Below are 26,055 nucleotides of genomic sequence, written 5' to 3'. Positions count from 1 at the left end.
ATTCTTGGTAAGTTACTCTTTAAACAATCAAGCAGTATTAATAGCTGATTGGACTTTCTTAAACATGTATAATCCATGTGACATGGTTTATACTGATTGGGATTGATAACAGAATCATTAGGTACTCTGCCAAATGATTCCATGGTAGTGAAACACTTCCTACACTTGTCGCTGCGACAGTGCAGTAAAGCTGCGTGTGCTAAGTCTATTGGCCCTCTGGGGGCCCCTGCTGGCTGGGGGCCCTATGCAATTGCCTGTTTTGCCTAATGGGATGCGACGCCTCTGCTTACTAATAATACCCATTCTTGTTAGGCCCTAACAAGAAATAAAAAACGGCGCCCCACTACCCGCACGTCCCAACCATCTACCCAGCCAGCAGGGAAACACACACTTTTTAGGGTGGCATCTTTGCTGTTTTATTAGTATCTTAGTGATATGGCTGCAACTAATGATGACATTTTTAATCGAACAGTTAATGAAACGATTAATTGGATAAATGTCACGTTTTTCAATTACTTTAACAATTTCACTTGAAGTTGTCTTAGGCATGTTGTCATTAACAATGAAGACAAAACAGATGACTACATATTTCCTTCAAAAACAATATTACTATTACACCTTCCTGACTTAATTGTAGTGTATTTCTGTACTGTTTTAAGTACACAAAACCTTTTTAATAAAGGTCTTGAGTATAAAACAAAAATAATTTCTTAGTAAAATTCAGACAAAAGTCCTGTTCACATTTTTAAAAATTGCTAATTTTACTTTTTTTTCCTTTTTTTTTTTTCTAATTCTTGTTGGCAAAGCACTGATATAAATTGTGTCAATGAGCCACTTATTTTCCAGTTGTTCATTGATACAATTCAAATCCAATTTCAAAGCACAATTTACAGTTTGAAAAGAAGTTTGTGACTTTGAGGTGATATATGAAATGAGACCACTTGAGCAATAACTAAAGCGCTGGCCAGCTGTACCACATGATTGCTTCAGGAAGTGCATTAGATTTTGCCGTGCAAGTTGACTACACAAAAAAAAAAATGCACATTTACTATTTCAGCTTTTAAATAGGCGTTTTTCATTGTACATACACATAAGTTTTGTATTTATACACATTACTGAATCCATTGTTGTATTTATCATGTAAGAGTCAATTAAAATAATTATGAATAAACATTGCTTAATATATACGTAACGTGATTATAAATTTAAAATAGGTGTTTTTCATTGTATATACACATTAGCTTTGCGTTTTTTTTTACGCATTACTGAATCCATTGTTGTATTAATTATGCAAGAGAGTCAATTAAAACTTATAAAAAAAAACATTGCTTAATACAGTATATATGTAACTCGACTGCACAAATTATATGACTTTGGTCCCTCTGAAGTTGCCGTACACAGCAAAATCTGTGGAGTTGATTTTTTGGTGAAAATTATATTTGACTACATTGGTGTTGATTTGGGTGTTGTTTAAACACTAGCAGTGTTAAGATCGCTTTTGGCACGGTTTCAATTAAGTGAGTTGAACACAGACACCCTTGTCAGAGTTAAAAAGTAATCAAGAGTAGTGTCAAGAGTCAAGAAACTGTATTGGACAAAGTCGGGGCACATTTTGTGGGGATTTCAATATTGATTTGCGCAATCCGAACAAGCATCAATCAGTTGATGAATTTATCAATACCATGCACAGTACAATCACCAGTAAAATCACCAGACCGAGTCAAATCACAACCCACAGTGCTACTTTAATAGATAATATATTCACCAATGACATTGAAAGAATTACAGTAAGCGGACTGATAATTAACGATATTAGTGATCACCTACCAGTTTTTACAGTTTATAACGGCACAAAGCCAAGAAATTTGCCAGAGCAGAATGTCAAGTACAGGCAAGTGAGGACAGAGGAAACTCTGGACTCATTTAAAAAGGATTTACTGGCACAAAATTAGGAAACTGTATGTAATGGAATTGACATTGTGTATATGAAACATTTTTGAATATATTCACATCAATATATGATAAAAACGGTCAAATACAACGGTACAGCAGAAAACAAAAGTACAAAGATCGACCATGGTTCACGAAGGGATTACAAAACGCTTGTAGGAAGAAAAAATACACTGTATCAAGAATTCATAAAACAAAGGCAGCCTACAAAGGCAGAAAAAAATAAACTGACCAATTTCATACGGGTATGTAGGAAACAATACTATTGTAAAATATTGTATAACAAAAAAACGACATGCAACATCTGGCATGAGGGAGAAATGCATGTTTGACACCCCCCCCAGCAACAGTTGCTAACGTCATGAATATTAATGAGCAAAGGTGACGTGTTACGTACGGTACGCTATTTTAATGAACATCCAATGTTCTTAAGTAGTTCAAATTCAGGTTTTGCATTTAGGAAATGTGTGGGAGAAAGAATAGGAGAATTGGGGTTACTGCTTGTTCTGTTAACTTTTATTTTTGTAAATCATTGGAAAAAAATACAATTTTGAATAAAAATGTGTTTGTGTTATAGGAATAACTGTGCCTAAAGCAGTTTTATCTGCATTTAAGTGGTTTTCCGAGGTTTGACCCCCGCCCCAAAAAAAGCATTCTGGCTCCATGGCGACCTTAATGTCAGGGGGAGTTCTAGCAAGACATTTCTAGCCACTCTCACTCCTGCTACTTTACTACAGTTTGTGTTGTGATGAGGAACAGATATACTGCGTATGTGCTATGAAATGGCAATGAAATAAGTACTCGTCTTCTACCTGACCTATGTCCTGGAGAGGACTGTGGAGATTCCAGTGTGGTCATAGACCGAAATTGCATAGAGCCAGCACGAAGCGCCAACTCTGTAGACGAGTACTGCCTGGATGTGTGAGACATGCAATGTAGGCCTGTGTCTCCTTTCTACCAAGGCTTCTTAGGAATCAAAGACTAAAAAATGAATAATGATATCTGCCAAACTGCTACGCAGAAGTGAACCAAACTTCACTAAATGTTGAATTGTATCATATTCTACTAAGTTTTCATTTTATGGCCTGTTTTGCACATTGAAAGGAAAAGTGACAAATTTTATATGTAGTTTATATGTAAATATATAATGTATTACATACTGTCTTATATTTAATTTTATATATATATATATATATATATAGCCACTATTTTGCACTCTTGCCTTTGACCATACCTGCTTTTGTTGCTGTTGAATTATCAAATATAAACCTTTCAGTCTTATTTTTTTCTGTTGAATGTTTATCCGAACAAGTTGAATAAATAGGCTTAAAAACTTCTCGTCGAGCATGTTTGGTTGTCAATGGGACATCAATGTTACAAATTTTTACAAAAATGTTTTGATTTTTTGGGGTCCAAAATGTTGATTATACCGTATTGGCCCAAATATAAGACTGTGTTTTTTGCATTGAAATAAGACTGAAAAAGAGTAGGTCGTCTTAAATTCGGGGTTTAGACATTATACCCATACACGACGCTAGATGGCGCCATATTATCATTGAAGCGAATGCTGAATTTGACTCCCCAGGCAATTCCATTGCAATTCTGTTGTTTTATCACAATAAATTGATTTATTTACATTTCAAAAACCAGAACCCATTCATTTACGAATGTGATTGCACTTTAGTTTACATATTTAAATGTTCAGTCATGGAGATTTGAATGAGGAATTGGATATGAATAGGAATGGAATACGACTAATAATAATTGTTACTCTATTAACTATCCATTTATGTACTATATATACCACACTAGTTTATATATTAATATTAATTATTATTATTATGATCAATATGGAATATGAACAGGAATATCATGAATATCTAAAAATTAATTTGGTGTTCAAAAAGTCTTTTTTCAAACTTGAGTCTTGAAAAAGAGGGGCTCTACCTATAATCAGGGTCGTCTTATATTCGGGTCAATACGGTAATTGGTTGAAGAAAACAGTTTGGCAATGAAGGTTATGGTGTCCTAAAATACGGACCCAATCTGCCCATTCTGTTTTTTTTTCTTTGAAATATAAAGGCAACATCAAAGGTATGGAGATTTGGGGAAAAATAGGCTTAGGTGTTAAAGGGTTAAACTAAAAAAAAAAACGCTTTTTTTTTTTTTTTTTTTTTAAACCACGTAAATGCACATGCGGCCAGATCTGCTGCGTCAGTACCGGCGATACTTCGGGTATGCAGAAAAGGCAGTCCCGTCACATTTTCTGAATCTTCTTGGTTAACTTGGTAACGAAGTAATGGTTTTGGTTACAACCCTAGTTTGGAGTTATAATTTGGCTTGTTCTGAACAAAGCGAACAGGAGGCTAGGACCGAATAAAATCAAGTTGTTTATCATGAATGAAATTAACAAGCACACTGAAGTACAAGCACTTTAAAATTCGAAGCAGAGTCGAGAGATTTTCATCGACGGGGGTCGAAATGATTACAAGTACAAAACAATTGAAATCATCATTGTCCGATTTGTACGACAAAGTTTAAGTGCAAAATAAAGAAGACTATGAGATTATAGTCGTACTGTAACTAGGAGGAAAAAGATAGTCATCCTGTTAAGTAGGGGTAATGTAGCTGAATAAGCAGCCACGCATTTTCTGTAGCGCTTTGCCGCCTCTACTAAAGTCAACAATAATGAAATCATCTCTTGAGGCAGTTTTTTTGGAATCAGTTTCCAAAATAAGGAAATCTTATCTTTTAGCTCTTCTACATAAATTTATAATCAATGGAAGGATTTTACTGATGCTTTGTCAGAGCTCCCAGCTAAGGTACATGTACATAAAGTGTGTAACCCCTTATTCAGCTACATTACCCCAAATTAATACGTTTTTTCTTGTAGTAAGAGTACAACTTTAATCTGGTAGTCATTTTTCCCGCCCCTTATTTGGCCCCAATACTCAGTCGTAATATGTCATTGTCAATCAAGAGTAGTAATTGTAACTTTTTAAATTACATATAATGACCCCTCCCCAAAAAACTAATATTTGTGAGCCAATCATAATTTTCCATAGTTCTGTAATTATATTATTGATAAAGGATTTAGAATTGTTGGAATTTGGGGTCTACTGTTTTAAATATTAGTTCTGAAAAATGGGGAAAGTATTGTATTAATAATGCCACTCAACTTGTGAAATTAGGTGAGCCAATACTTTTGGCAATACTGTGGATCCACATCATACAAGGATTAGACAGAGCACATGTAAGGCACCAATACTGCCAATCCTCAACAGGATTTGAGGAAACTCTACAGACTACAATTGACCTGCGTGTACAATCTGATGAAGGCAGCATGGATGACAGGCAAAACAGTCATTGGCCACTGCTTCTCACACCAATACACACGTGTCTTTTAATCAGATCATTACGAGCGAATTTTTGACCACAAACAGAGCAGGAAAAAGGTTTTTCATCAGTGTGGGTTCTTGTGTGTATTTGTAAGGTTTTCTTTGCAGTGAAACATCGACCACAAACTGAGCAGGAAAAAGGTTTTTTACCAGTGTGGGTTCTTGTGTGTTTGTTTAGGCTGCTCTTGTGAGTGAATCTTTTTCCACACACTGAGCAGGAAAAAGGTTTTTCGCCAGTGTGGGTTCTTGTGTGTATTTGTAAGGTTCTCTTTGCAGTGAAACATCGACCACAAACTGAGCAGGAAAAAGGTTTTTCACCAGTGTGGGTTCTTGTGTGTGTGTTTAGGGCGCTCTTCTGAGTGAATCTTTTTCCACAAACTGAGCAGGAAAAGGGGTTTTCACCAGTGTGGGTTCTTGTGTGTACTTTTAGGTGGTGAAGTTGAGTAAATCCTTGACCACAAACTGAGCAGGAAAAAGGTTTTTCACCAGTGTGGGTTCTTGTGTGTACTTTTAGGTGGTGAAGTAGAGTGAATCTTTTTCCACAAACTGAGCAGGAAAAAGGTTTTTTACCAGTGTGGGTTCTTGTGTGTTTGTTTAGGCTGCTCTTGTGAGTGAATCTTTTTCCACACACTGAGCAGGAAAAAGGTTTTTCGCCAGTGTGGGTTCTTGTGTGTATTTGTAAGGTTCTCTTTGCAGTGAAACATCGACCACAAACTGAGCAGGAAAAAGGTTTTTCACCAGTGTGGGTTCTTGTGTGTGTGTTTAGGGCGCTCTTCTGAGTGAATCTTTTTCCACAAACTGAGCAGGAAAAGGGGTTTTCACCAGTGTGGGTTCTTGTGTGTACTTTTAGGTGGTGAAGTTGAGTAAATCCTTGACCACAAACTGAGCAGGAAAAAGGTTTTTCACCAGTGTGGGTTCTTGTGTGTACTTTTAGGTGGTGAAGTAGAGTGAATCTTTTTCCACAAACTGAGCAGGAAAAGGGTTTTTCACCAGTGTGGGTTCTTGTGTGTACTTTTAGGTGGTGAATTCGAGAAAATCTTTTTCCACAAACTGAGCAGGAAAAAGGTTTTTCACCAGTGTGGGTTCTTGTGTGTGTGTTTAGAGCGCTCTTCTGAGTGAATCTTTGACAACAAACTGAGCAGGAAAAAGGTTTTTCACCAGTGTGGGTTCTTGTGTGTGTGTTTAGAGCGCTCTTCTGAGTGAATCTTTGACAACAAACTGAGCAGGAAAAAGGTTTTTCACCAGTGTGGGTTCTTGTGTGTGTGTTTAGAGCGCTCTTCTGAGTGAATCTTTGACAACAAACTGAGCAGGAAAAAGGTTTTTCACCAGTGTGGGTTCTTGTGTGTTTGTTTAGGTCGCTCTTCTGAGTGAATCTTTTTCCACACACTGAGCAGGAAAAAGGTTTTTCACCAGTGTGGGTTCTTGTTTGTACTTTTAAGGCACTCTTATGACTGAATCCTTGACTACAAACTGAGCAGATGAAAGGTTTTTCACCAGTGTGGCTCCTCCTATACATATGACAACTATAGTTATTAACAAAGGTTTTCCCACACTGAGAGCATTTGCAGAGTTTGTCGTCACGATGAGATTTTTTATGACCATCATCTTTGTAAGTTGAGTGTGACATGGCGCCATTTCTATCTGATGGTGCGATGGAAATGTGTGCTAGCGATCCTTCCGTTGAGCTGCTGCTTGGAGGCTCCGTCCCTCTGCTGGCCTCACTCGGATCATCCTCTCTCTTTAAAGGCTCACCAGTCGACATGGTGATATCGTCCTCCTCTTTAACGTATGGCAGCTCGCCCTCCTCCTTTTTGATTGAAAGTTGTACTTCTCTCTTTAGCTGTTGAGCGTCAGGACCAAGATATTTGCTGAAACCTGCAAGACACAAGAAGACTGATATATTTTATCGACCGTCTATCCAGCGACTCGGCCATAAGGTTAGACTGGCTAGTATGTGCGGACGTACAAGATGCATTCTGGGCTGTGATTCCTATGACAACGATGCACCGGTTGGCTGTTAGTCATCGTGCATTGACAGACCCTAATTCTTCAGGCACAAGGAGTGGCAAATTTATTTATTTTTATATCATTAATATTATTATTATTTCTTGATTTTAAAAAAATGTAAGCAGTTACAATTTTAATCATGACGAGTATTTTTTTTCACCAAATACCTTTTTACTTGTATTTGAGTACATTTTTTTGGGATGATTACTTTTACTTTAGTAATATTATTTTGAAGTAACGCTACTATTACTTGAGTCAAATTTTTGTGTACTCTACCCTCCTCTGCTGAAAAGGAACTGACTCAACAATGTCCCTAAATGAAGTATAAATAATAATCAAATAAATAAATCCAGGGTTTCCCCTAGGATTTTTGAAGTTGTGGCGGAAGGCTGCATCGTAGTCGGACAGTGCGTAACTAATTACAGCTACGTTACCCTTCGTAATTATAGGGCTTTTTTCTCGTAGCAATAGCATGACCTACATGTTGTAGTCCTATTTTTTTCCTTTATTTGGCCCTAACTTGGAATGAGCTCGATAACAAGCTAAAAGTGTTGAAACCCATCTCCACCTTTAAAACGATGCTACAAAGCATTCTGATCAGTAAATATAAAAATTCCAACATATCTAGGTTATAAATTCACCTCTTCTAGGTAAACCTATCGCAATATTCAATAATTCCATTTATCGCACAATAAATAGAAATGAAGGCGGTAATTTTTCCGGTGCTATTTATCGCCTTGCGTGCACGTGTGTGCACGCGTGCTGTTAAAAGTTCGGATTCCTTGTTACCAACTGCGCAAAATGCATCTTCGTTCCAGGTCCGGCAAAAAATTGCACCGGAGCCAATCGTTCCCATTATATCCTCTTGTTCAACGTATGCTGGCCGCGTCAGTGCTTCGGGTTGACTGCGGACCATCTCCGGCGCGCCAGTGTTGTTGACGTGTGGGCGTTCCCGTCAGGGGTGACATTTCACGCGGGGCGGCTATTTTATTTATTAAAGAGCGCTGTGCTTCAAACTCGTCTTGTTTATGAAAGTCGATTGTCATATGCTGGTGTTGTGCAGTAATGAGCAGACGTGACTTCAGCGGCGTTTGCTAACTTTTTTAACACACATTAGATATCATGAAAGAGAAAACTAGATGTGCTCGTCCCATGCCATTGGCTACGTGACCCCAGAGTGATTGTGGGACACGTAGTCCATGTACTACATCGATAAATTCTAAACTGTCATGACTGAATGGAAGTTAAGAAGGCCAAATCAATCCATACCATACCATGGATTCGGACCATAAATAGGATGTCTTGCTGATGTAGTAAACCTAGCTGCTAAGGGAGCTGTAGCAATCAACAGTGTGACCCGCCTCACTTTACGAACAGTAAAAATTGTTCTCAGCACTTTCATACAAATTTTTTTCAGATCAGTAAGAAGTAAGCACATAAATATTATGCACTAAAATGCATGTTTATATGATGGCAATTTGATTTTTGCTCGTTAGCAAAAAAAAAAAGAAACTAAACAAAAAATATAATTGTTATTTTTATTTTTATTTTTTTTCAGAGCATTAAATGTATTGAATCAGATCGAAAATTGTGTCAGCCGTATCGAAAATCGTACCGAACCGTGACTTAACTGTATTGTTGCATCCCTATTGCAGAAGCTATGAGGGGAAAAGTTTGCATTTGCCTAAATGCTTAAGTTATTAATTAAGTGCAATTTAATTTTTTTTTCTTGAAAAACACATTTTATTTATGCTGTGTTTCTGTGCGGTATTAATATTGTCTTTTACTTAAGAAGCATGGTCTATTGTTTTGAGTTGTTATTTCTTAAAAAGTATTTTTGAATTTAAGTGTAAATATCGCGTTTAAATGGGTGTACTTGATCTATTAATATATACTGTACTCTCACTGTGTTATTGTAAATTGGTTTAAAACAAAAAATTTGGGGGGCGCAATAATATCGCGTATCGCAATAAGTACCTGGTCTTTCCTTTGGAAGTGAGATTCTACAACTTCCTCCCTATATGTTATTGTTTTTTTGTTGTTGAATGGGAATCCTTCGGCGCGCTGCGCAGCCCAAACCGCTTGACCGATCGGCACCATTCAAGTATCGACACGTCCGGAATTTTTGCGAGACGCAGGGACTTTTTCCAAAAATCCCCGAAAAATTTTCCATTTGCCCGTAAACGGCAATTTTCCCCCCAAAAAAAGAAGCAATTTTCAAAATGTATCTAGTCCTACAATTTTTTACCAAATTACATAATTTAGGTATAAAAAATTCCGGGACGGTGAGGGGCATAAAAGTTGTAAACAGAATTTGGAAAAAATTTACGGTTCGCCAGAAATTTGACAAAAACTTGCCCATTCATTTTTAATGAGAATTTTTTTTTTTTTTTCAAAATGTATCAAGTCCTACAATTTTTCACCAAATCACACAATTTGGGCATCAAAAATTCCAGGACGGAGAGGGGAATAAAGGTTATTAACACAATTTGGAAAAAATATACGGTTTCCCGGAAATTTGCCAAAAACCTGCCCATTCATTTTTAATGGGAAAAAAAGACAAGTTTCAAACTGTTACTAGTCCGTCAATTTTTGACAAAAACACACAAGATGGGCGTCAAAAATTTCGGGATGGCGAGGGGAATAAAAAAGACCGGGAATTTTTTTGTGATAAAATGTACGGTTTCCCGGCAATTTGCCAAAAACTGGCCCATTCATTTTTAATGGGAAACAAAGAAAAGTTTCAAAATGTATCTAGTCCTTCAATTTTTGACCAAATTTGGGCATCAAAAATTCTGTGATGGTGAGGGGCATAAAAGTTGTATACAGAATTTTTATAAAAATTACGGTCCCCCGGAAATTTGCCAAAAACTGTCCCATTCATTTCTGATGAGAACATTTCCCATTCACTTACAATGGGATTTCCAATTGAATTTTTTACATTGCACTGATGCCATTGACGGCCATGCATGTCGAATCTATTGAAGCCAATGTACTTGGATTCACTTGACTTTGTGGATGTCGATGCCATTGACGGCCATGGACATCCAAAATGTTTCCCATTCATTTTCAATGGGGAAAAAACTAAATTTCCCCAAATCAACAGATTTCATAACCAGATATCAATAGGACCTGTCCCCCAAACATCCCTGACTCCATTGACGCTTATATTGGTGCTGCCATTGATGTCTATGGACGTCAAAAAATTTTCCCCATTCATTTTCAATGGGAAATGTTTTTTTTTCCCCACAATCAACAGAAAATGACCAGATATCAATAGGACGTGTCCCCCAAACTTCCCCAATTCCGTTGGCGCTTATGAAGGGTGCCGCCATTGACGTCCAAATTTCCCATTCATTTTCTAATGGCATTTCAGCATGTTTTTACATTTTATTGATGCCAATGTACTTGGATTCCATTGAAGCCTATGTAAGTTGATACCATTGACGTCCATTGACGTCCATTTTCCTTCCCATTCATTTTCAATGGGAACATTTTTTCCCCCCCAAATCAACAGAAAATGACTAGATATCAATAGGACGTGTCTCCCAGATGTCCCCGATTGCATTGCCACTTATGGAAGGTGATGCCATTGACGTCCATGGACGTCCAAACTTCCCATTCATTTCCAATAGCATTTCTTCATGTTTGTTCATTCTATTGATGCCATTGTACTTGGATTCCATTGACGCTTATGTAAGTTGATATCATTGACGTCCATGGACGTCCACATTTTTTCCCATTCATTTTCAATGGGAATTCCCCCCTCCCCAAATCAACACAAAATGACTAGATATCAATAGGACGTGTCCCCCAGATGTCCACAATTGCATTGATGCTTATGGAGGGTGATGCCATTGACGTCCATGGACGTCCAAATTTTTCCCATTCATTTTCAATGGGAATTTTTTTTTTCCCCGAAAATCAACAGATAATGACCAGATATCAATAGGACGTGTCCCCCAAACTTCCCCAATTCGATTGACGCTTATTAAGGGTGCCGCCATTGGCGGCCATGGACGTCCAAATTTCCCATTCATTTCTAATGGGATTTGTTTAATGCCATTGATAGGCATGTTTGTCCATTCTATTGATAGCCTTGGGCGGGGCTACGATCTGTATAGCCACACAGGAAAGACCAGGTGTAATTTCTCCAGAAATTGCAGTTTCTAGTTTATGAGATATATTAACACTATTAACTAGTGATGCACGATAATACATTTTTCAACCGATACCGATAACCGATAATTTCCTCCTCAATCCAACCGATAACCGATAATGTCAAGCCGATAATTCTATTAAAAAATTTATGTAAAATTTTAAAGTACACACAAAAGAAAATATTACTGTGAAAAAATATAATTTATTGCTTTTTTTTTTCAACATAAAATATGAAAAATTCGTCAATTCCAACATTTAAATAATGACAGATTGTCTGACATTGTGTAATGGTAAACTTTTAGCAACAATTACTTACAGAGTAAATACCTAAGTTGCACAAAAATGCCTTTAAAAGTAAGCTTATAACATTAATACACTGCAAAACACACCTCCTTAAAACTAGTCAGTTTTAAGTGTAAATCTATTGGAAATAAGTGAAATTGTCTGCCAGCGCTTCAAATGTATGTCTCGCAGATTTTTTGGAAGAAAAATAGCTAGCTGAAAATGATCTTAACAGCCTTATTTTAAGCAAAACATTATTATACTTAATCCTAAAAAAACTTGGAAGAAGAAAAGATTTTGAATAAAACTTGTGGCTACAGAATATTATTGTTGTTTCATTACAACAGGAATGTGCATATTTAAATTGATAAGTGTTAATAAGTGCCAATAAGTTTTGATTATCTACTGTGACTGTAATTGAGAAGATAAATAAGTTAAATTAATTTGAAAAGTGATTGCTAATGTTATATGCTTTGCTGCACACTGTGAAAATGATTAACTCAAAAGAGCGAGATGTCATGTACCCATTCTGCAGCGCTTTGTTTACATTTGCGGCACTCACGACATTTGCATTACAGCAGCTAAACTGATACACGGCAGTACTATTTGGATGGAGTTGGAGCTCGCATCTCCGTGCGTGTTGTTTTGTGCCCGAGTTTTGTTAAGCCGAAAATAAAGGCAGCGTTACAAAGTCATCTGATCGCTCGTCATTTTACATACTGAATGCATAATTGACTGGCTGACTTCGTTTTCTCCATGTTTAAATTATCATCTAACCACTGTGCCGTCATGATAAGCTTGCTTACTGGACATCACTTTCCCAAATGTATGCGGTGAAAATGTGATTGGCATGTTTTTCATGAAGAATGGTGGTCGTATAAACTGCATTATTTTTTATATCCAGGGCTTTGGCTCTCGGGTCATTTCGGTAAAAAAAAAAAAAAATCGTGTCTCGTCTCGGCGGCGGCTACATTCGTACCGGATAATCCGCCCACACCGACCGGTTCGCCGCGGCGTATTCGGGGCCTGGCTCTGCTCACACGCCGTGAGGGAATGCTCGAGAAACCGGGGTGTTCGCGGGAGGTCCTGAAGCCGGGGAACCGGGCTCTGCCCGCCGGACCGGCCAGAGCGGCGGGCTCCGTCGGAAGACTGCTACTTGCCGACTATCGGTCTCCAGTCGTGCCGGTGTTTAGCCTTAGATGCGAGTTTACCACCCGCCTTGGGCTGCTTTCCCAAACAACCCGACTCTGTATCGTCACAAGGCCCGTAGTTAAACTTAGTGTTTACAATAGCTTTAGCATTCCCGCAAGCCGCAGCCTCGTATTCGTTCCAAAAATCTTTGTGATGCAGTTTTAAATGGATGCTGGGTTAGTGGTTTTGAATGAGGACGCTTTCTTTCGGCCTCTTGGAACTTCTGCGGTACATGTTTCGCAGATGGCGAGAGCGTCATTTTTTTAGTAACAGCCGCCATAATATTCAACTATTTCTTGTCGTGTAACTCCGCCTCCTCAACCCCTCGTCCCTCAGGGGCTTCAGAGAGGGGAGGGGTTGAGGAGGCGGCGTGCTGAATTCTTCGGTTGTGCACATTTGGAAGCTACATCAAGTATATAATTATCGGATTGCATTATCGGTTGAATTTTTTTATTATCTGGATTATCTGTGTGACGTCATAATTGCCATTATCGGCCGATAATTATCGGTGACCGATATTATCGTGTATCTTTACTATTAACACTAAAATGTGTTATCGCGACAGGCCTACTTCTAGGGAAGTATTTCTTTGTGTGTGTATATTTAGTGTTTAATTTTATTGTTTGTCTGTATGTTATTGTATAAGGATACTGTAATATGCGATAATTCACATTTTCTGCTCTTATACTTTTTCTTATGATTGTCTTAATGTACGCAGGCTCCTGGCTATAAACTTTGAGTAGCTTCTTAAGGAGACCGGACTCGCACATGATCCCAGCTCAGCATTATGAGATGATGTACACTTTGTGAATATGATTGTGTGTGTGAATAAATTGAAATTGAATTTAATAGTACTACATTACCACAACAATAATAATCCTTCTGTTAACGGACCCATTGCAAGGAGTGGGGGGAAATTCTAATACCCATGTAAAGTTTTTCCTAGTTTCGGTGAGAAGGTGAACAGTTTTTTTTTTTCTTGTTCGTGAACTACATTTCCACAGTTTTCACGTCGAATTGCAGCCGTCCATTTCGCTCTCCTCTTTGGATCCCTCGGAATACGGTAAAACTTCAAGTCTCTCCTTCCATCTTCTCTGTTAGTGCAACCAACAGCCACACACGCCTTCACCATTTTGATTATTAATGTTAAGGAGCAGAAAAACACGCCGTAAATAGGAGGAATGTACGTAGCCGTAACAGGTTAACACTATGTTTTGACGGACAATTGGGCGGTACCATTCAGGAGAGCGGAGTTGTGACGTCACGTGGGTAGGGTCTATTCAGCGATGTGGCCGTTCTCTATATGCACAAGTGGAATGGATTGGATCGCGACGCACTGAAGGGGCTCTCTACCTTACTCTATGAAGTATTTATAATCATATTTAAGTTAATAATGACAGGTTATCTTACGGAAGCGTATTGCATTCACATGAAAAATTAAAAATGGGGGCTTTTTAAAAAAAAAAAAAAATTAAACTCTTCGTTTTTCTGACCAATTTATTTTTGGGGCTTTTTTGAATTATATATATTTTTTTCAACCCTCTGTTTTTCCTGAGTAATTTATTTTTGAGGATGTTTTTTTGAATTAATTTTTTCCCCAACTTTGTTTTTCTGACTAATTTATTTTTGGCTTTGTTTTTTTAATCAATTTTTTTCCAACTTAGTTTTTCAAAATAATTTATTTTTGGGTTTGTTTTTTTGAATTAATTTTTTTTCCTGAGCTTGGCTAATGCTAATGGCCACCAAGAAAAAAAAATACTTCAAAATTCAAGCATTCGTGAGTTATCGAGGTACTTGGACGTCTCGCACGAACTGCATCCTGCAAGATTCAAAAATGGTTTGGAGGACACCTCTTGCGTACACCTTCAAACGGTCAAAATTAATTCAAAAAACAAACCCAAAAATAATTATGAAAAACAAAGTTGGAAAAAAATTATGTCAAAAAACAAACACGAAAATAAATAAATTTGAAAAACAAGTTTGGAGAAAAAAACAAATTAATTCAAAAAACTATGGAGGTAGATTTGTGTCTTTATTATTCAATCAAAAAAAAAGTTGCTTCAATCAAAATATATATTTTCAATCGAAGAAAACGTCTCTTCAATCAAAAAAAATGTGTTTGAATGCAAAAATAAATTTGAAACTCCAAAAAATATATTTGAAAACTTTTTCTTTGATTGAAAATTTTTTTTTTTTATTTAAGTCAAGTTTTTTTTTAATTGAAACACCATTTTTGATTGAAGTCATGTCATTTTGCGTTTGGACCACATTTTGGCTAGGACATTTGTGTCTTTATTATTCAATCAAAAATTAAGTCGCTTCAAACAAAAAAATATACCGTATATTTTCAAAAGAAAATCACTTCAATCAAAAATTTTAAAACTATTCAATCGTAGAAAAAAAGGTTTGAATGTGAAAAAATATTTGAGACTCAGAAATTCGCATTTCAACACTTTATTTTTCATTCAAACTGTTTTCTTTGATTGAAGCAATCCTTTTTGTGTTTGAGCCATATTTTTTTTTGAAAATATAATTTTTTATTTGAAATATATATATTTTTTTATTGAAGTATCACTTTTTTGAAAAGCAAAAAGTTTTAAACTTTTTTTTTTTTTTTCAAAGTGGAAAAAGTTTTGAACACACTTTTTTTTTTGAAGTGGGAAAAGTTTTGAAGGCACTTTTTTTTCGATTGAATCATTTTGACACAAAGATTCAACTTCAACGCTAGTTCCGGTGTGTTTGGGTGGCAGCTGATTGCGCCAATGGCATAAAAGTATGAAGCAAGAATAATGGCCACCAGGGCTCCATCCAGTCATCGGAGTCTCCTGGAGTCCAAGCCGAATATAGGGCACCGGTACGGGGGTGTGACATCGGCATTTCACCGGAGTACGGTGCCCTGCTGCTTAATGTGATTCAACACGGCGAACTTCACCCGCTGCCCTGACGTGACGGTTGGCAATCGGTTCCAACCGGAGTGTCCGCGACGCGCCGGTACAAGAGTGGTCGGCGAGTGGCCCGACACTAGCCTGCCCAGTAAGAGAGTGGACTACCGGCGAGTCGCCGGCGTCCACGCCTGGAGCCCCGTCACTTCAACTTTGAATGAGTGTCGTGTCATTCGCGGACCGTCCACTCGACAGCCGGCCTCCGCGCCTGGGGGGTGATATCGGGGTCCGACCAGTTTGCCGCGACAGGGCAACGTGCCGTCGCGGGTACGCCGGTGAAATGCCGATGTTACACTCCCGTACCAGTTCCCTATATTCGGCTTGGACTCCAGGAGACTCCGATGGCTGGATGGAGACCTGGTGGCCATTATCAGGCATGAAAATGGGTCAGGGGTTAAAAAGGTGAGAAGGGTGTGGAAGAAATATGTTCCAGTACACTGTACACCCCAACAAAATATTGAGCTCTGTCGACCCACACTGTGTTTCAGCAGGGCCGTGCAGAGACCGGTGGAGGGGCCGGTGCTCGTAGATCAAAAGGAGCACATAAACAAGTATTTAATACACCTTAAAACAACATAACTTCAATTTTAACCACCTTTGGATAATAATTAGCTGCGACTGTGATATACTTTAATTGGGAGGGGGCAACAGTGAATAGAAATCAAAACTGTCATCAACACTTTCTGGCTGTGACTCAGTCAGTCTGCCTCTTTTCTTCCTTCAACCTCTGCATCAAAACTTCCTTCCTCAACTTGTTCATCTGAGAACAAAACACATCAGATGGTCACTGACCCACCAACAGCACAGTTTTCTTAAAACTATTATTTCATTATTATCCATACTTAACAACTCTAGCACCTAATGATTAATAAAGCAATGACATAAAAATCTTATAGAAAAATAACATTGTAATTGTGTTTATAATTGTATTTAATACCCGACTATCCTTGCAAACTTGTTCTTACCAGGTCTGCTATTCACCCAGCTGATGAGGTATCCACTGCCTTTAGCAGCCTCATCTAACTCCTTTTTTTATCCCTCAATCTCCCTTCCCTACGACGCATGTCTATGTAATGAAATATAAATATTTTAAAAAACAGACTCCCCAGTGGCTTTTAGTTTTAAAGCTTTCGTAATTTCTTTCTCTCTCAATAACGATATGTGTTTTTATTATTCAATCAAAAAACAAAGTTACTTCTATCAAAAACAAAGTTGCTACAATCAAAATGCAGTATATACTTTTAATCCCCAAAAAGTCACTTCAATAAAAAAAAAAATTTTGATTGCAAAAATAAATTTGAGACAAAAAAAGCATTTGAAAACTTTTTCTTGATTGAAACCAATTTTTCCATTGAAGTAATGTTGTTTTGCATTTGGGCCACATTTTGGCTAGGACATTTGTGTCTTTATTATTCAATCAAAGAAGTTGCTTCAAACAAAAAAATATATATAAAAAGAAAAACTTTGCACATGTGTCAATCACCGTTTACCAAAGCCTGAGAGGGTTTGAGTAGACTCACTATGAAACATTTAATAAAGCCAAGCATTTTCTTACTACTTTATTCTTGTTTAAAAATAATTCGTTGGGCAGTAACATGTTTAAAACTTATCATAATTCTTACATTTTGAAGTGCTTGAAAACCATTCATAAATGATACTTGGGTGAAAAAAGTGAAAAAACATGTCTTATATATTTATGTATCTTTTTTCCAATGTAAAATCTGAATAAATGCATTGAACACGCACCAAAAAAATGGGGGGGGGGGGGGGGGGGCTACTTCGCGGTTTTTACTTATTGCGGCGGGTTCTGGTCCCCATTAACCGCGAAAAACGAGGGATCCCTGTATTTCTGAAAAGCATTAAGAAGCAGGACTCATTCCCACCACTCGTCCGGCCGGTGTTGTGCCGACACCGGCCGTCAGCTCAAATCCAAGCCGAAAATAACGCGTCTCCCGCAGACGACGGTAGCGATGTGAGGCGCCCCTTCCATCCGAGAGCATGCCGCTTAATTTGACTCAACAGTGTGTTTCTTCGTTTGTATTACCGCTAAACACACAAGCTTGACGCCAATTTAACGGGAGCTATTTTTTTTCAGGGAGATTTGGCTAGCTCTGGCAGTGTTCAACGCAAGCTGCAACGAATGGCAGTAACTTTTTTATATCGCAAAATGTGAAAACGATTGAAACCATTACTCACCAACTTCAATCTGCTGGCAAATACAGGCAAGTTTGTATGCTGCGCTCTGGTCTGCCCCGGTGTGGATAAGGCCTGCTTTTTGTTTTCACAGCTTTGCAATGCAACGAAAGGCTCTCCGAGCACTCCATGTACAGTAAGGAGTGCGCGCGTTTGGAATAATGGAACGCAGCTTGGGCCGATGATTGGTTCTCGTCAGTAAAGCATCTAGAAGGATTTGCTGACTGTGCTCTTAAGTGCTCAGTTTACGTACTAAGTTAATCACATGATGATAATAATAATAATAATTAAATAAAACCTCCCCACCCCCCCTCCTCCCAAAAAGAATTTCTCCTCGGATCTACGCAATTCACGTAGGTCGCCCTTTTTGACTTCAAAACGGCGAATTTCGCCAAAAGGTGAGAGATTTTTATGCCATTGGCGCAATCAGCTGCCACCCAAACACACCGGAACTAGCGTTGAAGTTGAATCTTTGTGTCAAAATGATTCAATCGAAAAAAAGTGCCTTCAAAACTTTTCCCACTTCAAAAAAAAAGTGTGTTCAAAACTTTTTCCACTTTGGAAAAAAAAAAAAAAAAAAAAAAAAAAGAGTTTAAAACTTTTTGCTTTTCAAAAAAAGTGATACTCCAATAAAAAATATATATTTCAAATAAAAAAATATTCAAAAAATATATATTTTTGCAAATAATTTTTTTCTTTGATTAAAAATAGTTTTTTTGATTAAAGCAACTTTTATTGCAATTGAATGATTTTGACACAAATGTCCTACCCCTAATATGGCTTGAACACAAAAAGGATTGCTTCAATCAAAGAAAACAGTTTGAATGAAAAATAAAGTGTTCAAATGCGAATTTCTGAGTCTCAAATATTTTTTCACATTCAAACCTTTTTTTCTACGATTTAATTTTTAAAAATTTTGGATTTAAGTGATTTTTCTTTTGAAAATATATATATATATATTTTTAAGCGACTTCATTTTTGATTGAATAATAAAGACACAACTGTCCTAGCCAAAATGTGGTCCAAACGCAAAATTACATGACTTCAATCAAAAATGGTGTTTCAATCAAAAAAAAAAACTTAAATAAAAAAAAAAAAAAATCAATCAAAGAAAAATAGTTTTCAAATATATTTTTTTGAGTTTCAAATTTATTTTTGCATTCAAACACATTTTTTTTATTGTTTTCTTCGATTGAAAATATATATTTTGATTGAAGCAACTTTTTATTTGATTGAAGCAACTTTTTTTTTGATTGAATAATAAAGACACAAATCTACCTCCATAAAAAACAACCCCCAAAATAAATTATTTTGAAAAACAAAGTTGGAAAAAAAATTAATTCAAAAACACCAACCCAAAAATATATTAGTCAGAAAAACAAAGTTGAGGCAAAAAATTAATTAAAAAAACGACCTGAAAAATAAATTAGTAAGAGAAACGGAGAGTTGAAACAAAATTAATTCAAAAAACAGCCCCCCATTTAATTATTTTGCATATGAATGCAATACGCTTCCGTATTATATGATTATTGATTTATGATTATTGATTCAAATTTATATTCTGGCATCTTCATAGTGAATATGTTAGCATATTTTGTAATGCTATTTTTTTTAAGAAAACAATACCAAATTATTTGGTTTGGCTTAAAAATATTTTAGGGGGGCTGAAGAGCCGCTAAAACACCCCTTACGACGCCACCGGGATCAATCAATGATTATCTTTATGATTCAAACGATAGACGTACAATTCAATCAAACAGGCAGGCCTGGCCTTCAGTGCTCATCTTTCAAGTCAAATTCAACATCATAGGGACGGAAAAATGAATGGTATTTCACGAATCGGTGAACCAACCAGCTAGTCTGGGGAAAAACAACTTTTACTTGCATTTTGCAAGCAGTCGAGAGTTGATGTCGTCGCTGAGCTTTTGTGCCACAAAGTAGTGACCACTACCTCCTCGTAACAGAATTCACCAACGGAACTAATGTGGGGCACGTGTGCAAGTAAGCGCACTGGGTGTTATCTGGTCACGTAAGAATGAATTGAATGAATTGCAGAACACCGGTGAGTCAGCGTGTGTGTGGGTAAACAAATACAGTCCTTATGTACCGTATGTTGAATGTACAGTATATTTCCATCTTGTCTTATCTTTCCATTCCAACAATAATTTACAGAAAAATATGGCATATTTTATAGATGTTTTGAATTGCGATCAATTGCGATGAATTACGATTAATTAATTTTTAAGTTGTAATTAACTCGATTAAAAATTTTAATCGTTTGACAGCCCTAATATTTACATCATGTAATTACTTCAAACAAAGCAAATTCCTTTCCATAGAAAGAAATCTTTGAATCTGCAAATACAGGTAGTCCCCGGGTAATGAGTTTCGTTCCTAGGCTGGCGACGGAACCCAAATTTCTGCGTAAGTGTGAATGAACCCTTTAAGTACCTATAGGGTTTCGGTTTCCCCTAAGATTTTTTGAAGCTGCGATGGTGGGCTGCATCGGAGTCGGACCGCCTCACCATGTCGTGCCACGGCAAAATTGTGTCATATCATATATCAATTTTTTTTTTCACATTTTGCTTCCCAAGAAGAACCATGACAAAGACCTATTTGAAATATTTCATTAGCCAGGCTAATGTCGTAGCTCCCAGCTACGGTAGATGTACGTAAAACGCGTAGCTGATTACAGCTACATTACCCTACGTAAGAATACGACTTTTTTTTTTCTTGTAGCAATAGTACTACTTACATCTCATAGTCCTTTTTCCTTTTATTTGGCCCTAATATGTTCTACATTAACACAACAATACTAGTCCTTCCGTTAATGGACCAATGGTGTAGGTTTGCATAGGGACGTTTGGGCCATAACACTAGGAACTTTTCAGGATGCTCAAATTGTCCCCACCAACTTTTAGGCAACCTTATTTGCATCACATAATGAGTTCAGTTAGAGAGGTCATTTAGATTGGCTTCACATATTTTGTAAGGACAGAATTGACCCTACCATTATTAAGTGAATTACTTTCATTATGTTCAGACTTAAAATGCACGTTTGATTGGCTGATGACTAGTTAAATTCCCTTGTTTTCAGTGTAAATCTAATAGAGCCTACCCACCGACGTCATAAAACCACGTGCTCGCTGTATGGTTCCGCCCACTTGTCCGTCATTTTGTCTCTCTATTAGCATTGGTTTCAATTGATCGAGGAATTTAAAATGCATTTCATGGAAGACCCGGTGCTTTCTGATGCCGTAAACTCACTGGATGTGTTGCATAAAAGGCGTTATGTGGAAAAGCTTCGTTCTATACAGTCTCCAGATCCATATTTGATGCCTAAATCGATGATTTTTGACCGGCTGCCTTCACCATCTCTGCCTGACCCTGATATTTACAACTATCTTGTCCACACAAAATCAGCCTATTCTCACGAAAGTTTGAAAAACTTTAAGAGCTTGGAGGCTTATAAATGCTACGTTGCTGGTTGGGTGAAACAGGTCCTCGTACACGAAAATTCGGCAGGAATCTTGTGCTCGGAAGGTGAGTTACGAAATTTTCAATTCAAAATCTTTTGTTCTTGCTAACATCCACTGTCAAGTCTAATGTATTTCATGTCATTTGTCAATGGAGCTAGGGCTTTTAATGTTTATATGGTTTAGCGATAGCACTCTCACTACATACATACGTGTATGTTGTCGGCGATTTGCCTAGCAATGATCTTAATTGTGGTTGTCAGCCCAAAACCCTCTAAATATATATTAAATGCATCTTACCAGATATAAAATGACTACTACATAATCTGTGGTAATCGTTTGGAACCCAGTTTTCTCGTCGAATTGCAGCAGCCCATCTCGCTCTCTACTCTCCGGGTCTCTCGGAATCCGGTAGAACTTCAAGTCTCTCCGTCTATCTTCTCTGTTATTGCAACCGACCGCCACACACGCCTTCACCATTTTGATTATTAATGTTAACGAGCAGAAAAACACGTCGTAAATAGGAGGAATGTACGTAGCCGTAACAGGTCAACACGATGTGTTGCCGGACAAGTGGGCGGCACCAGTCAGGAGAGCGGAGTTGTGACGTCACGTGGGTAGGGTCTATAGACATAAGTGAAATTATATGCCCCGCTTCAAGTAAATTTTACTCAGATTTCTTGAAATAAGAAAAACAGCTATTTGGAAATAATCTTAACACTCTTATTTTAAGCAGCAAGTGAGTATATTTAATCTAAAAAAAAAAAAAAAAAAAGTTTTCGTCAGAAATGTCCTTATTTAAAGAAGTAATTAGAGATGTCCCGATCTGATATTTGGATCAGATCAGACGCTGATATGGGCAAAAAAATGCACATCGGTATCGGATCGACCGACACGGAAAAATTCCGATCCAGACTTCCGATCCAGTTTTTTTGAAAATCCGGTCCGGGTTTTCCAGCGCAGCGATATACATAATCCATTCCAGTTTTTGCTTCGGTTTTCCTAAAATCCGGTCCGCATTTTACGGCACACCTTCAAAACACTACATTACAGTCTCCCAATGGCGTACCGCAAGCAACACGTCACTTCCGCTCATTAATATTCATGACATTAGCTACTGTTGCTAAGTAAGGACAAGCCAGCATTTGTCCCTAATAGGAAATGAATGGAAATCGTGTATGAAGGAGATGTTTACAGCGCTAAACCTACCAATTCTCTCCGAAAATGATGTGCCTGGTGCCAAATTGACTGGCAAAGATGTGGAAGAACATAAAAATGTTCAGTTAAAGAGATGGCATTAGTGTCGAAGGCTGAAAAAGACGAAAAAATGAGCCAACCCAAGCATAGCTTTAGCTTTTTTATCGACGCGACTGACAATGACATTCTCCTGTTTCAACAAGCTATCCATCACCATCAGCCCTGTCTTTCTTATATATCCTCTGGTTGTCCTACGTCTCTTACCGTTCTTGGGGGTAATTTAGTTTGCTTTGTGTAGCGATCACAAATGCTACTCAGTGACAGCCAACGAACACGTTTAATTTTTTCATTGATAACACATCTTAATCCTATAATTTATTAAAAACTTCCCTCTTACTAAAGTTTATATATATATAAATATATATATATATATATATAGTGATACCTCAGATCACGAACATAATTGGTTCCCAGAAAGTGTGTTAGGCGAAAAGTTCGTCTTCCGAACATTTACTTCCCAGAAGAAACCATTAAAATGAGAATAATCCATTCCCAGGTCCCCATAAAACATAATTTTCTACTAAATAAGCCTTAAAACTACACAAAAATATACCTTATTTTCTTTAATGTCTTCTTAGGCTTAACACTAGCCTGTGGTGGGGTCTTTTTCGGTCCCATAATAGCAAAAGTACACTCAATATGGTCCAAAATGTCTATCAAACACAAACCACGTCCGCACTCAACGAAAGGGAGGGGACAAACTGGGACGCCGTGAGCGTGCGTCAGCTTCTCGTGGCGCTGTTCAACCGCGTGGTTTGGTTCGTCCGCCGAAAACTAGTTCGTCAGCAGAGACTATATGCTCGCGAATTTAATGTTCTTGAGGCGAAAAGTTAGTGAGCTTAAGCGTTCATGAGCTGAGGTATCACTGTACACACACACACACATATATATATATATATATATATATATATATATATATATATATATAAATATATAAAACAAACGGTAACAGTGGCAGTTAGATACCATTGTAATTCTTTTCAGGTCATTCATTGTCAGACAGAAGCAGTACGGCACAACGTTACGCTAAAAAAAATAAGTTCAAAATATAAAAATGGCTTACCTCTTTGTCCTCTGAAAGACCATGCCAACCCAACATAATGTTTACTGCATATGAAACTATCATATCATAACTATCATAAAATCTTAAGTGTTTTGCAGAAGATCAATATAGCTTTAATGTGTGTTTGTCTGTTTGGGGGTTCATGTATGCTTGCATTTATTTAAAAATGCACTGGGGGGGCCTGAAACCATAAAGTAAACACTTGTATTGAATAATTATGTCACAGCAGCCATTAACAATAAATTGTCTTTTTGAAGTGTACTGTTCAAGTTGCAAGTCATTTGTGTTACAATGACATGTTTGCACAGGCATATTGATTTTGACAATGTACATTGTTCAAGCCATACACGCTGTTATAAACGCTCATACTTGAATTCTTATTGTTTACAATACATTTTTATAAACTTAATGTTTAGACTGCATGTACAATAGTTAAATATATCAAATTGAATGGTGGTAACTAAATCAACAAGAAACTGTTAATCTGTATTTCATGCACTGATTCAGATTTTCAAATTATATAACAGTCCGCTTGGGCGACTTTATCGTTACTTATCGTTATCGAGGTAAATCTGCTCAATTTATCGTGATACGTGTTTAAGGCCATATCGCCCACCCCTATATGAAACGTGAATGGATTCGCCGAGCTGGTGTTAAAGTCCGCGCAAGTTGATTCGGTCTTCACATTTTTTCCTCCCGAGTTTTTGGATTCCGGAAACGTATGAAGAAACATCCTTCATGTCTCGTAATGTCTAGAGTCGTTTCTACAAGTTCCAAAAAAGCAATGCATGATCGGCATGTTCGTTTTTGAAAGATTACCGGAGAAAAGTAGCACTTCTTACGTTAGCTCTATGCGAGGGCGGGTCTATAATGTCCCACTTCGGCTTTACTTCCGCTTTACGATGCGACGTCACGGTCTAAAAATAGCCTGCGTGCGTGCGGTACGCCATTTACCGAGAGACTTTATCGGTAAAAATGTCAGCTGTGTGGGATCATTTTACCTTAAAGGACGACAAAGACGAAGAGGTAGAGTGCAACATATGCCACAATAAAGTCAAGCGTGGTGGTAAAGCTGTAAGAAGTTTTAATACAACCAACCTAATCAAGCATTTAGCGAAATACCACAACAAACAATATGAGGAGTATGTTAAGAAAACTGAAGACAAAAAGAAAGGTCCTATGCAACTAACACTGGCAGAAACTTGCTATGCCTGACAAACTGGCACTCGACAGTCCCAAAGCCCAGGGAATAACAAGAGTCGAAGAATTCATTCTGGATGACGAGCCATTATCTCTCATGAGTAAAGACGCACCATCCAACACTTAGAACCACGGTACTACATGCCCAGGCGTCATTACATCCTTGAGCGATTCGGCCGTGGAAGATTCGAGAACGATTCACAAACATCCAAATTCCGATTTTGAAATATGTCAAGTAAAGCGGAACTAATACACAGCGCGGTCTTCGGGACGCAATGAGAAACTGACCGCATTGCGTCCTGAGAGTAAAACTCATGCTTGTCATAGACCCGGATAACGCCAATGCTCGACTCACGGCTTTAGCTCAACTCATGCCGCTGGATAAAAAACACAAGAATACCTGACTGCTGCTGACAGCCGCTACAAACTACATCAACATCGTTTTACTGTAGATGATAGATATCATATGTGTATAGAACTAGATGCGAAATGACAGACTCGACGGCGTTAGCAACATTGAAGTATGGAAAACTAGATGCGTTTGTAAACAGCCGCCATCTTAAAGCAGGAGAACCTTCCAAGCGAACCTAATTAACTTATTATCTAAAATACTCCTAAATCGGCGAAATCTTGACTTGAATCTATCTTCAAAACAGTTTTAAAACTTTCACATGTCGAAAGTAGACAGAAGGGAAATTATGGAATAACGGGAGCAATTTTAACAACTTTTAACAGTTGATTCTCAAAATTACATGAATTGAATGTAGTTTAAAGCTGCTGATATAGAATGGGGACTTGAGTATTTTATTGACTGTTTTAAAATGTTAACTTGAAACTGAAATAGACGTTTACTTAAACCTGACAGGCTTTTTATACAATTATTGTAACTAATGCACGAAACATTAAAAGCATATAATAGCCCGGGGGGTTTATGG

General features: G+C 37.5%; 1 protein-coding gene across 1 annotated transcript in view; it reads right to left on the bottom strand.

Moving 5' to 3' along the window:
• Positions 1-4,113: 4,113 nt before the first annotated feature.
• LOC130927764 (oocyte zinc finger protein XlCOF6-like) overlaps positions 4,114-26,055 on the bottom strand; it is a 29,770-nt gene continuing 7,828 nt past the window's right edge. The window contains exon 2 of the mRNA XM_057853767.1: positions 4,114-7,223. Within this exon, the coding sequence (XP_057709750.1) occupies positions 5,314-7,223 (1,910 nt within the window). The 3' untranslated portion in view covers positions 4,114-5,313. The remainder of the gene's footprint in view (positions 7,224-26,055) is intronic.

The sequence above is a fragment of the Corythoichthys intestinalis genome, chromosome 13 (assembly GCF_030265065.1).
Source record: "Corythoichthys intestinalis isolate RoL2023-P3 chromosome 13, ASM3026506v1, whole genome shotgun sequence".
NCBI lineage: Eukaryota > Metazoa > Chordata > Actinopteri > Syngnathiformes > Syngnathidae > Corythoichthys > Corythoichthys intestinalis.
Note: the sequence above shows the minus strand (reverse complement) of the source record. Positions and strands in the feature narration are given on the sequence as shown.